Source organism: Triplophysa rosa, linkage group LG14 (genome assembly GCF_024868665.1).
Source record: "Triplophysa rosa linkage group LG14, Trosa_1v2, whole genome shotgun sequence".
Classification (NCBI taxonomy): domain Eukaryota; kingdom Metazoa; phylum Chordata; class Actinopteri; order Cypriniformes; family Nemacheilidae; genus Triplophysa; species Triplophysa rosa.
The window spans coordinates 8,094,200-8,107,535 of record NC_079903.1 but is presented as its reverse complement, the minus strand read 5'-3'; the positions used below and the strand labels follow the sequence as shown (position 1 = coordinate 8,107,535).

The 13,336-nt window shown below is 37.6% G+C and overlaps 2 protein-coding genes across 3 annotated transcripts; both read left to right on the top strand.

Annotated features, from left to right (window-relative positions):
- The first annotated feature begins 730 nt into the window (after positions 1–730).
- LOC130565174 (zinc finger protein 184-like) lies at positions 731–2,496 on the top strand. Of its 2 annotated transcripts, none has more exons than XM_057351757.1 (3): positions 731–893; positions 1,224–1,671; positions 2,010–2,496. In XM_057351757.1, exons 1-3 carry the CDS (start codon positions 780–782, stop codon positions 2,252–2,254), a joined length of 807 nt encoding a protein of 268 aa, XP_057207740.1. In that variant the 5' UTR covers positions 731–779; the 3' UTR covers positions 2,255–2,496. The 2 variants fall into 2 exon arrangements, with proteins under 2 accessions (XP_057207740.1, XP_057207741.1); XM_057351758.1 differs by having other exon boundaries at positions 1,224–1,676.
- Positions 2,497–3,251: 755 nt separating this feature from the next.
- bach1a (BTB and CNC homology 1, basic leucine zipper transcription factor 1 a) lies at positions 3,252–13,091 on the top strand. Its single transcript, XM_057351721.1, has 5 exons — positions 3,252–3,414; positions 4,501–4,755; positions 6,395–7,609; positions 7,783–7,989; positions 9,676–13,091. Exons 2-5 carry the CDS (start codon positions 4,516–4,518, stop codon positions 10,039–10,041), a joined length of 2,028 nt encoding a protein of 675 aa, XP_057207704.1. The 5' UTR covers positions 3,252–3,414; positions 4,501–4,515; the 3' UTR covers positions 10,042–13,091.
- Positions 13,092–13,336: the final 245 nt, after the last annotated feature.

Sequence of the window (13,336 nt, the reverse complement as noted above, 5' to 3'; positions counted from 1 at the left end):
ATAGTTTTGTGGATCACACGACAGTACTAAAATATATAAATAAAACTTTAAAGTGGATTTAAATAGCAGGTAAGATGTGGAGCGAATCATTTTGTTTTTTCAAAATAAAGGTTCCATTACATCTTCAAACGTTATTATAATTATACAGTACATTGGATCATACATGTTACTGAGCAACGCTAATATTAAATACCAGTTATAATAACAAAAACGATAATAAAACGTAAAATTTAAATTGCAAGATTTTTGTGATTTTCAAAATAAAAGCTGTACAACAAACTCCTCCAAGCTCTCAAAGGAAGTGATTTTCAGACTGGGGTGCGGGAACCCCCAGGGGGACCCCAGAGGTTGCAAGGGGTCCCCCAGAAAAATGCTAAAAGTCCACAGTGTTTATGCTAAAAGTCCACAAGTCCCCTGCTCTAAAGTACACAGGATAAATATTACTGTGCAACAATACTTTGTAATAATAATAATGATTAAAAAAAAAAAGAATTACTTTTTTAACGTGATGCTGCTTTAGAGTTTGATCCACTTTTTATAGTACATATCACACAGATTTTATGTTTTAAAAATATTAAGTACATGATTTGAAGAAAATAAGTTTTGAGATATAACGTGAGATTCATAGACGTGGGAGAGACCAAAACACTTTGATTGTTTTTTATATCCAGAACGGCAGGTGTCGCTAAAGCCATTTTAACCATCAATAATCATCGAAAGAGAGCAACTTGTGAAACAGTTGCATGTTTATTCCGTGCCGTTTTTTATAATCTGTAACTATGGACAGCAACAGTCAGATAATAGAAGAACTACGGGCTGAAATCATTGAACTAAAGAGAAGAGTATCTGCCCTAGAAGACAAGTTCAACCACAAGGAAGAAGTGCAGATCCAGGTTATTACAACTGAGCATGCTCATATATGTACAACGTTACTCCCATGGTTTAACTATAATATCCATGTTTGAATTTTATTTGTCGGAAAATCATAGGAACCAATTTGTATTATATTCTAAGATGTAACCACAATAATAGTTTTCAGTAATACTTCACAGTAAAAATCATGTCTGCACTTTTACTATAATAAAACCATGGTTATCTTAAGGGTATACAGTAAATATCTTATAATAATTAATAATAACTTAATATAATAAGAAAACAATATCTTGATTATTTCTTTATTGATTATTCATGCCATATTGTACAAATGTTTTAATTTCTTACAGGACGTGTCTAAATCATCTCTATTTTGTATATTTGAGCCAAATACTTCTTCAAATCACGAGGATGCATGTCAAAATGTTGACCAATGGCCAGTGCAGGAGTCTCCGGATTCATCCACTGCATCTCCAGTCTGTGACTCTGTGTGCAGTGATACAGAACAACACAGTGCATCTGCTTTATACCCCAAAATTTCAAGTGTTTGTACATTCCTTAAAAAGGAGCCAGACCCAATAGAAATAAATGGGATATCAGCATTTAATGGTGTTGCAGGCCATCCTGCATTGCAAGAGTTGAAGGATGTAAATATTGTGACTCCTGTTACAAAAAATGAAGGCCCATTTGAAGTTCCTAAAGGACTGCAGACACCGTTGAAGGAGTGCTCAGTGCAGCTGGTGGACTGTGTTAAAACACTCAAGCAAGTTACAAAGACAGCCAAAGCTTCAAGAAAGTGTAAGGTTGTCACATTTTCTCATCAAACCTTTTTTTCTAATGTATGTTTTAGTGTATAACACATAAAACTGCAATACATTGGCAATGGGACTTTTATTATTTAATTAATCTTTATATTGATTTATATTCATTATGTTATTAAAAAACGTTTTGCCAGTATCTTGCATTGCTTAGAATGACTTGCCGGTTCAGACATGTACAGTACCTTAGATTTATTATCATCTATACACGTGACTGAGACGTTTCGAGTGTATGTCGTGTCTGTAGAAATTATAATGTTGGGTAATAGTATTCGAGTAAAAAATGTGAAAGTTAAAAATGACATTTTGCATTTGCAGGGAAGTGCAGACGATCATCCAGGGTAAAAAACATCCCTTTGGGCAAAAGGCTAAAGCATCCACTGGACTGTTCTCTTTGTGGAAAAACGATACCTACAGCATCATCCCTTAAAACTCACAAGAGCCTTCATATTAGAAAGATCTACCGGTGTTCGCAGTGTGGACATACATTCTACTATTTGCATACCTATACAAAACATAAGAGGTTTCATGAAAGGAAACCACCTGAATCTGAAGAAAAATGATTAGGGTTACCCTGAACTGTGTGTGAAAAATGTTCTCTAAAATGTCACATGAAGCCGTTGAACTGTCCTTAGACCCACATGAAGCATAAACAACACACTGGAGAGAAGCTGAACAAACGCATATACTGTGAAATAGTGCTTCTTTCTCTTCCTTCGAAAAAATTTACTATGTTGTTTTATAATAGTAAAATGGTTTTATCCATTGTTTTTTGAGCAATTCTGTTGCTATTTTTATAACCACATCACACTTTTATCATATAGTTAAACTATGAATAAATCGAATAGAACTATGAATAAGCCAGAGATGTTTAGTTACTGTATTGCTTAATAAAAGTTTAATTTGTGGATCATTTTTAAATAATCCTAAATTACAATTAAGAAATCTTAAATACAAACGAAATCCTAAATTGCATGTTGCAGTATAAGCCCTAGCAACATGATATAAGCAATATTTAGTGTTCTATTGCTTTAAATGCCTCAATTTATTTTTGTTTTTGTCACCCATGACAATGTGACTATTCACAATAATTATATATACCGCAGAATTTTCTGAAACAAAAACACTTTTTTTGCTTTACTCGTTAACTTTCCGTATTTATGAAAAGCCAGAACATATTTTAATATAGTTAAGGTATTCTTAAAAAGTAAACTTTCAGTTTACTCGGACATTGTTCAGCAATGCAGGATGTTTTCAATGCTTTATTATTAGAGGGATTTTAGAAGGGACAAATTTAGTGAACTGCTTTGTGGATGTGGTATTTACCCACCATACAAACTGTACTAGCTTAATACGATTTCCTGACGATTTATTAGTTGAAGTTTGTTTAAAATGATATTTCTCATCATTGAAATGACTTCCAGAAATTCACTTTGATGGCTTTGACCAACTTTTATTTTGAAGCCTGAAAAGGGTTACATAACTTTTGTTGCAGAGTTAGAAGGGGCGTGGCCGTCCGTCGCATGACGCAGTGCGTTGCGTGTCGCGCAGTGTCGTCAGAATCTCTGCTGCGGCACTGTACAGTCACATGACAGGCGACTAAGAGTCGCGTATGGAGCCTCTTCACCACCATCAAACTTTTCTTTGATGTTCTTTTTATTGGGCACAGGTGATGGGCAGCGGCGGGATTTTTGACGGCATGTGATATCCGGTGTTATGTCAGGTTGGTTTTATATTACAGTCTGCAGACATGATTGTGTTAACAGCATACGGTATGCAATGTCAATTTTCCTATAACACAGTGCCTGGTTTCTCCTTTTGTTTTGTTATGCCGTTTAAATGGACAAAGTTGTCCCATATGAATAGGTTTCTTTGTGTGATCGTTAGGTTTTTGCCTGTTTATCACATCAGCTCAAAAGCAAATGTTTACACAGTTGCTCAACGCTCATTTTGACCGATGTTGACAAGTCCAGCAAATCTGTTTCGTGTTATGAACTTAGTGATATCACATAATGCCAAAAAGTTTAACTATCAACTAGAAACATGACATTTGTGTTATATATATATATTAAGGCTGCTCGATTATGACAAAAATCATAATCACGGTTATTTTGGCCAATATTGAGATCCCGATTATGTGAATTCAACTGAAAAATAAGTGTAAAGACATAGCACAGCTGAACCACTGTAAAGGAAAGGGGTGCGCTGTGGATTTATACCACAAGAAAAGAAGAGAGGATCCTTGCAAAATGGAATGCGGCACAATAATCGTTTTACCTCGATTATTTTCTTTTTGTAATTGTAGAAGGCCAAAATTGACGATTACAATTATTTTCGATTAATTGCAGAGCCCTAATATATATATTTGCAGAGTCATGCTCAGAATGGGCTTGTACTGTGTATTAGTAAAATCTTTGAACTTGAAAAAGTTTTATTATTTGAATTAGAATTTATATTTTATTTATATTTATATTTAGGGATGCACTGTTAGGATGTATTATGTTTTAAATGATTAAAGCAACACTATTATTTGTAGTTTAATGTGACAAAAACAAATCATTTTCCTTGGATCTATTTAACATTTAAACATTAAAAAAATATGATAACACTGTATTATACAGTATTTTATATATATATATTACTCATTACTTAAATGTATAATTACACTGTAACAAGGACAGTATAACCTAAATGACATGACAACAATATAATGCATTGCAGATTGCACAGTGCTAGACATCACTCCACCCAGATGTAACGTGATAAAAATTTGTGCGTTTTTACACAGTTTCTGTTTATTATTTTGTAGCTTATCTTCTGCGTCATGTCTGTGGATGGCCCCCGGACCTCTGTCTTCACCTTTGAGTCTGCTGTACACAGCCATCATGTTCTCCGCTCGCTGGACAAGCTGAGGCAGAAGGGGATCTTGTGTGACTTGAAGGTGGAAGTGGAGAGCAGAAGCTTTCGTGCTCACTCTTCAGTGTTGGCTTCCTGCAGCGACTATTTTTACACCAGACTGGCAAACCACAGCCGACCAAACCTCACTGTCAGCTTACCAGTTGAGGTAATGCTTAATAGGGTGGATGGCTTGAACCTGCACGCTTTTAAAAATCGCTTAAGCTATCACATGATGCTTATTTTGATAAAAGCATTTAGAAAATGCAGTTATTTACAAGAAAACTGAGTTCAGAATCAAAAGTAATCCTTGTTACTTTTTTACTAATTCACATTTCCTGTCGTACTGTGTGCTATTCAGTGCTTAACATGATTATAAAAAAAGCTGCATGTACTGTAGAGATGCAACCGTTATCGGTGTTAGCACGGTTTTGTTGCAATGTGCTGGAAATATCCAAAAAGTTCTGATACAAAGTTTTACGTTGATGTGACTTGTTAAATGCACTTTTGGTTGTCATAAACATCACATAAATAACATGAATATTAATTTTGGCACAATGGGATCAATAGGTAAAAGTTTCTCTTGTTCAGGTTGAACACAACCTTAAGTAAATCAGACATTCATTCAAACGCAACACAAATCAGAAAATCGTCTGTCTGCATGTGTCTTGAGTAATAGGGTGTACTTTAGGACCCAGGAGACACCTGCAGTCATAAGAGCGATGATCGCCAAAGGAACCGACAGAGTTGAATGGAGCTTTAAAATCATCAGTCTGTGTAAAGAAATATGAAGTAAACGTGTTTCAGTATATCTATATTTTCCCTAATATGCACATTTTGGACTAAAAGCCCCGTGATCACAAATAAACAGGAGCAGACGAGGATGAAAATGTACAGTTTGTCTCATATCAATAACATCATTTTGTTTGTTTATTTTGCACTCCTGACATAAATGAACAAAACCCGCAGTATCGTGGTTTATCATAAAAGCGGTAATTGTTACATCCCTAGCTGCATGCCATGATGTGTCGAAATAATCAAAATATTGCAAAATGTGCATATAGCAATGGCTTGCAATAATATTGGCAGATTTTGTATGTGCTGCAATAGCAAACCAAGGCTAATCACTTTTACTTTTTCAGACAAAATCTGAAACGTGAACGTTGGGTATATAATTTCCCGTTTCTAATTATATTTATATTATTTAAATTGATTTTACAAGCTTAAAGCATTGTCTGATTGCAAATCGCATTATTTAGCAAGGTATCACATGTCACATTTGTCTTCGATATCGTGCAGCCCTATTATTCAAATTTAAATGTTTTGTCTTGGATTATTGTTGAGGTAATGCACGTAATACGTTGGTAATCGAGCGACGGCGGCACCCATTGACTTGCATTGGTTTTGTGTCTATACAATGGGTACCGCAGTTGTCCGATTACCAACATTCTTCAAAATATCTTCTTTTGTGTTCTGCGGAAGAAAGAAAGTCATACAGGTTTGAAATGACAAGAGAGTGAATACATGATGACAGAATCAAAATTTTTGGGTGAACTACCCCTTTAACAAATAAAGGTTATAGCAAAAAGAGCAAAGAATCTATTGAGATACTCTCAAGGGTGAGCTACTGAGCTTGTCCTTTACGTCCCTATCAAAGCGCCTCTTAATTGGGTTGTTGTTGTAGCCCACCGCTGTAAAATGGGCTGTGAGCACCATTTCGATTCACTTTAAATAGATTACAACAATAACCACAAAACGTGAATAATGTTGTCATGCAATAATTATGAATACATCATTAATCTTTTAAGGTCACCGTGGAAGGATTTGAGGCCCTGCTGCAGTTTGCTTACACGGCAAAGCTTCACTTTACTAAAGAGAACATCCTGGAGATTCACAGATGCGCTAAACTTCTGGGATTCCACAACCTGGATAAAGCCTGCTTTGAGTTCCTCATCCCAAAGCTGTCAGATGGTGGAACGACCGCACAAGAAGTTAAGCAAAACAATGAGAATCAGTCATCGCATGAAAAATCTCAAGCCGCTTGTGGGAACAACATCCCAACTGGTGACCAAAACTCCGATACCGGAAAAGATAACGTTCCTCAAGATGCAGAAACTCCATGTGCAACGCCTTCTACAGATTGTCCCCCAGATGTCTCACGGGACAAAGAAATGCAGTTAGATTTATCGCCTCTGCACACGAAAAGCACTTCGTACCACATCGGCGCAGGACAGGAGCAGTTTTGCTTGCAGAACTGTGGCCCGCAGTTGCCCTCTGCCTCCGTGGCTCGGGCTGAACTTTGTCCGTTCCTGTCCATGTCCGGCACCGGCGACAATGAGAAACTTCATTCCGCTACAGCTGGCTGTGGCGGAGACATTCTAGCAATGGAGGAAGAACTAGCAATGGATGTGCATTGTGTTTCTACTGAACCCTCCACCGATAAAGACCTCAACATACCCAACATCACCGAGGGCCACTTCGACCAACATGAAAGGGATCTGATTCCACCTGCTGACTGCCGCCATCTCTGTCCCCTCAATACTACAGAGGCAAGAAATGTGTTGGATAGCATCGCCAACGCTGGAATCCTAAGCGACATTGGCACCAACCAGGTCTTCGATACGACTGAACAGGCATTCTCAGATCTCGCCCCTAAAGACGGCGTCGCCGAACGGAGCACGGTGGAGAGGGAAGTGGCCGAGCATCTCGCCAAGGGCTTTTGGCCCAATTTGAGCTCCACGCTGACCGAGCAGCTACCTTTGGACTCCATCGAGCATTCGGCCGCAGGGAACAGCTCGGACTTCCACTGGTTGAAGCATTTGGATCTGGGTGCTGCGCCCGATGACTGTCCTTTCCTGAGGGACCTGAGCTCCAACGGAGGGCAGATGTCGGGAGGAGATAGTCTGTCCAAAGAGGACACTGGAGACAGTTCCTGCATATCACCCATTAACTCGAGGGAGAACTCGGAGTGCGAATCGGATGTAGATAGTGTGCAGTGTGACACCAACGGACAAATACAAGAGGTGTGCGTGCTAGTACTCATTGATGCATTGAAAACACAACTAGAACAATGAATTTATATCATATATACTTGTTTCCTGACTTGCATGAGTTAAACGTTTCAGCAATTGGTCTGTCTTTAGAAACAGATGGAATCCTCCGCTGTGCGGTGTTGACACCATTGTCTTCTTTCCAGGTGGATCTGCCGTTCCCCGTGGAGCAAATCTCAAGCATGACCCGCAGAGCGTTCCTGCAGATGTTGAAACAGCAACGGCTGACCCCGGAACAGCTGGAGTTTGTTCAGGACGTGAGACGGCGCAGTAAGAACCGCGTGGCCGCGCAGCGCTGTCGCAAGAGGAAGATCGACTGCATTTACAGGCTGGAGGGAGACATCAAAAAACTGGTACGTGCGTTTATTATTTATGTGAAATTTTATAGACATGTTAGAATCAGTTAAGGCGCAAGATGCTTTTTTTTTTTTTAGCATTTTTGCATTAAAATATCATTCAGCTTCTTGAGGTCTCAACCTAGGAAGATTTTGAAAGAGTTTTGAAGAAGTCCCCGTCTATTCAGGGCTCTTATTGGCTGGTTTTTCCTCTTTATTTGGTCTAAGTCGTCCATTTAAAATAATAATGTAAAATACATTTTCTAATGAAAGAAATTGATAGGTTGACACAATTATATTTTTGTTTACAAAAGGCATTTCAGACATTTAAGCATACACCTTGAGATTAGATTTTTAAGGTCATCAGAAACATTTCAGTCAAGCGTTTCCAAACGTTTGACTGTTTCTGTATTTTTGTTACTTACATTATCAACTTACATTGAATTTAGAGAAATTTGCGTTTGACTTCATGCACCACTGTGCAGAACAAATGCTGTATGAAATCAACGTATTGCATGAACGTTTTGCTGTGAAAATGACATATAGTTCCATTTGTACATAACAACCCTAGTGAAAACTAAATATACTCGAATGTATTTGAAATACATTTATGCTGAGTTCATGCTAAGTATACTGCAAATCCATTTACATATTTATGTACTCAAATAAAAACCCTGCGATTATACTGTTGGTATACTAAATCGGTATACTTAAAGTCTGCTAAATCGGAACAAATTTTGGACTTAATGCACTTTAATTGTGCAGAAGTAGTGCTGAGGTCCAACTAAAGACTTAAGTACATTGCGTTGTAAGTGGAACTATTGCAAGTATACTTCAGGCACACTTTTAATATGTTGTATTTGAAGACTGATATTATTTAAAAATCGTGCAATCCTTATCATAGGTGACTTTAAAACACACTATTGGCTTAATATTAATCTAAACGTGCATTGTGTACAAGTAGTACTTAAAACATCAAGTTGAATTATAATTTTATATCAGTTCAGTCTGTCAGCAAATATACATTTAAACTCTACTTAGGATGAACAAAATGTATTTCAAATATATTGCTTTTTTTACAAGGGAGTTGTGGGCACATAAGTTATTTTGCAAACAATGCAGTGTTTCAAAGCATCTTGAACCTGCCAAAGCTACAGATACAAAACTGTATTTGTTACATTTTGTGAGGAACCGCAAAATGTAAAAATGGCCCAATATGCATACACTAGATGCATGCTTACAGGCCCAAGTCAAAAGGCTCAACCCCTAAGTGTGTTAATATTGAGGTCCCTAGATATGGCTTGGGTCACACTGAACTCCCTAGCAACTATATAGCAATGCCCCGGCAACGGTCAAGATCACCTATGGCCTAGAATTGACATGCATTTTTGAAAACTGTCAAAATGTAATTTCAGATCCATAGAGAAAATAAGGGAAAAGTCCATAGAAAAATGCAATAACTTGCTAAATATGTAATATACTGTTGTGTTATAGTAATGCTATAAATTTGTAAAATAATATTAAACTATATTACAATTTATTTATAACTTATATAAGCATCATACACGTATGACATTCTTTCTGATCGTTGAACTATTGGGATATGCACATTTGTGATCGTTCGAATATTATTGTGAGGCTGGCAGAAATCTATTTCTTTGAAACGCAATAGCATACACTAACTCCTGTTTCCGCGTTCATCAGATGAGCGAGAAGGAGAAGCTAATGCAAGATCGCAACCAGCTGAGGCTCAGCATGGAGGAGCTGCGCCAGAACCTCTCAGGTCTGCGTCAGAACCTCAGCATGGACACCTCGCCGCAGTCCGAGCAGCTGCAGGCGCTGACCAGGTACGTCTCCTCTGACTGTCACACCTCCGTGCTCCTCACCCCCATGGCCTCCCCCAGCCTGGCTGGACCAGACCAGGAAGCCCAAGCCAACACCTGCCTGGACGCCTTTCTCTCAGACAGTGTCGCAGAAGACGCGGCAGCGCTCGACTCATCCATCGCCTTCCTGCAAGACAGCGTTCAGACTGCTGTTACACAACCCTCAGCTCCGGAGCTAACAGAGTAAAGCGGCTTGTGACTGGTCCAACATTTCAGTTTTACTCAGGAGCTTTTATTTCCACGCGATTTTGAGCATGATCCATTTACCAGGAGCACGTTTTTTAACATTTGGGTGTAACCAAATTTGCACTTTTACCAGGAGTTTCATATGGAAATGTTTCGATTTTCATTGTTCTATTGGCTGATTTGCTATGGATCCGTAGTAATTTGACATTACTGAGCAATCTTAGCATTACTGTAGCATTATTCATTTCTCTTACACTGCCACAGTAGACAATCGATTATGTTAGAGGAATATGTTATCTATAGCATAGAAACATTCCAGTGTAGCCTATTACTGTACGTCTATGGCATTACCAGGCCGGCATGGAAATTGTGTATTAAAATATGCATCTCTTTTTCTTTAAGCATTCATATACAGTATGCATATGTCCTTTGTCATTGTTGTAATGCATATAACACAACTGCCATGTAAGTTTACATGCATACTAAATAAGGTTTGTCAAAATTCTTTAAAGGGACAACTTGGCAAAAAACAGAAATTTTGTCATGAATTACTCAACCTCAAGTTGTTCCAAACCTGTATGAATTTGTTTGGTTGAACACAAAGATGTTTAGAAAAATGTTAGCAACTGACATTTCTGGGGCACCATTGACTACCATAGTTGGACAAATTTAAATGGTAGTCAAAGGTGCCCCAAAACTGTTTCTTTCCTAAATTCTTCAAAATATCTCATTTTGTGTTTCACATAACAAAAAAGAACAAAAAAATTATACAATATATTTTTTCTACTATGGTAGTCAATGGTGTCCCAGAAATGTCAGTTGCTAACATTCCTGCCAAATATCTTTCTTTGTGTTCAACCGAACGAAGAAATGTAGACAGGTTTTGAACAACTTGAGAGGGAGTAATTCATGACAGAATTTTCATTTTAGGGTGAACTATCCCTTGAAAGTCACTATGTCTTCAGTAAGAGATTCCATAACTTTTGCCTCTGTATCGCCATTTCTGTTCAAAATATAAAATATATGCAATATGTTACTTTATGTACATCTCCTCATGTGGGTTAAAGGGATACTTCACCCAAAAATGAAAATTCTGTCATCATTTACTCACCTTCGGGTTGTTGCAAACCTGTATACATGTCTTGGTTCTGATGAACACAAAGATATTTGGAAGAATATCTGCAATACATTGTTTGCTCATTATTTGCAATACGTTTCGGAGATGTCTGCTGTCAGATGTCGTCTAGACGTTTAGAAACCGTCTGTAAGATGTTTATGATTTAGAATGTAGGTAAAACTGCTCGTTCTGAGACGTTTATCAGATGTTTTTACACAGCAGATGTTTTCCAGATCTCCAGGGGTCTCATTTATAAAACTGTGCGTAGGATCCTTACTAAAAGCGCCCGAAAACCAAAAATAGCGTACGCCAAAAAATATTCAGATTTATAAAACCGTGCGTACGCACACCTGTAAGCAATATTCGCTTTATAAATCAACCCATAAATAGTCAATTCAAAGCACCTCATGAATGCTGATTCGTATATTAATAAACCTGACATCCAATCCGCTTGTTAAGCCTGACGTCACGCACCATAATGGACGTATACCGTTTCCGGGTCCAACCGCTATCAGACGGCTCTCACTAAATCCTTGGTGTTTCGTGTGTTTTTTTGGCGATTTTAACAATCATAGGTAGTTTAGATGATTAGAGTAAGGTTAGGGTTAGGGTTAGGGTGTGGGTTAGGGTAAATGTTTCGTAAGACTTGAAACACCAAGGATTTAGTCAAAACCAACAAGCCACGCCCACGGATCTGACTCGAAACACCAAGGATTTAGTGAGAGCCATCAGGGATGCCATAGAAAAAGAACAAAAATGATGTAAAACTGCTGAAAACACCCGATCCCATCCTTTATCTCCGTAACCAAATCACAAATGGCCACACATGAGATTCACTGAGATTTCCAAATTAATCATTGTTATAATTGTTAATAATAATAATTATTATAATTATATTAAAGCCAAAGAAGGTCTCTGCAGCATTTAAATGTTTACAGCATTTAGACTGATCACCTCATTAAAATCACATCAATAATTAGTGGTGTCCTTCATCTGAGATAAAATTTGAAGACATAATTGTAAAAGAAATGTTTCTTCATTCTGGTTTTGTCATGAACATATAGTTAGGACCGAAAACGAGAACATAAAGAGAAACGATTGTGCGAGTTTTCTGACATTTGATGATTATGATCAGTATTTAAGGAAAATATATTTAGTATTTATTTACACTGTGTTCTGCAGTTATCATATTTGATGCTGTCCCTATTCAGTCTGATCATCTCCTCCTCATGCGCTCAGTGTGATGGTGAGACAGCGCTGATTAAATATTTAGATATCATTTTTATTTAATATTTGAGTTGGATTTTACAAGAAGGTGCATGAAACAATTATCACTCAATACAAGCGCAAATAACTGCAGATTTAATCTTCGTGATAATGTGGATCTTTAACGGATATGAGGTCAAATTAAATGTGTGTGAGGCATTAATGCTTATAATAAGTTCACTAACTCACCATTTGTGTCGCCCCTTGACTCCAGAATGTGCGTTCGCACGAGTGAGTCAGAGTTTGCTTACTGGTACGCACATTCTCCCATCAGTTTGTTTTGATAAATCCCATCTTTTGCGTGGGAAGTGGCGTACGCCTCTTTCAGGGCATGTTTTGTGCGTACGCAACGGTTATAAATGAGGCCCCTGATCTTCAGAAGACATCTTAACAGACGTACCGGTACGTTCCAGTGCTGTCTGGGTACACAGGTTTCGTGTTATTGTTCATTTTTACTTTGGTTTACCTTTGTTTTAACCCTGTAACCGAAATATTGTACAAACTCAGAAAGGACTGTATCATTCACTTCATTCTGATTTAGCAAATAAATGACATGCCAATATTGTGAATCGTTTTACTACGTGTTCAATGCATGTGCAGTTAGTGGTGCTTTCTAAGGACGACATCACTATTACTATGGCCGAGACTTTTGAGTATTAAACTTACGAAAGTGTTATAAAGTATTTTAGTAGTACTTGTTCCACACTGTGCCTGAAAATGAATATTTAACACATTGTTTGTTAACAAGAAGTGTGATATTATGTTTCCTTCATGGACAAAGGAAGGCAAGCTAGTAACTACGCTGGCAAAATGCTAACAACTCCTCGAACATCTTAGCAACTAAAAAGAAGTGACTGCAAAGTCAACCTCACCATGAAAAAATAGTTTTTACCAAAGGCTTTCACAATATTGA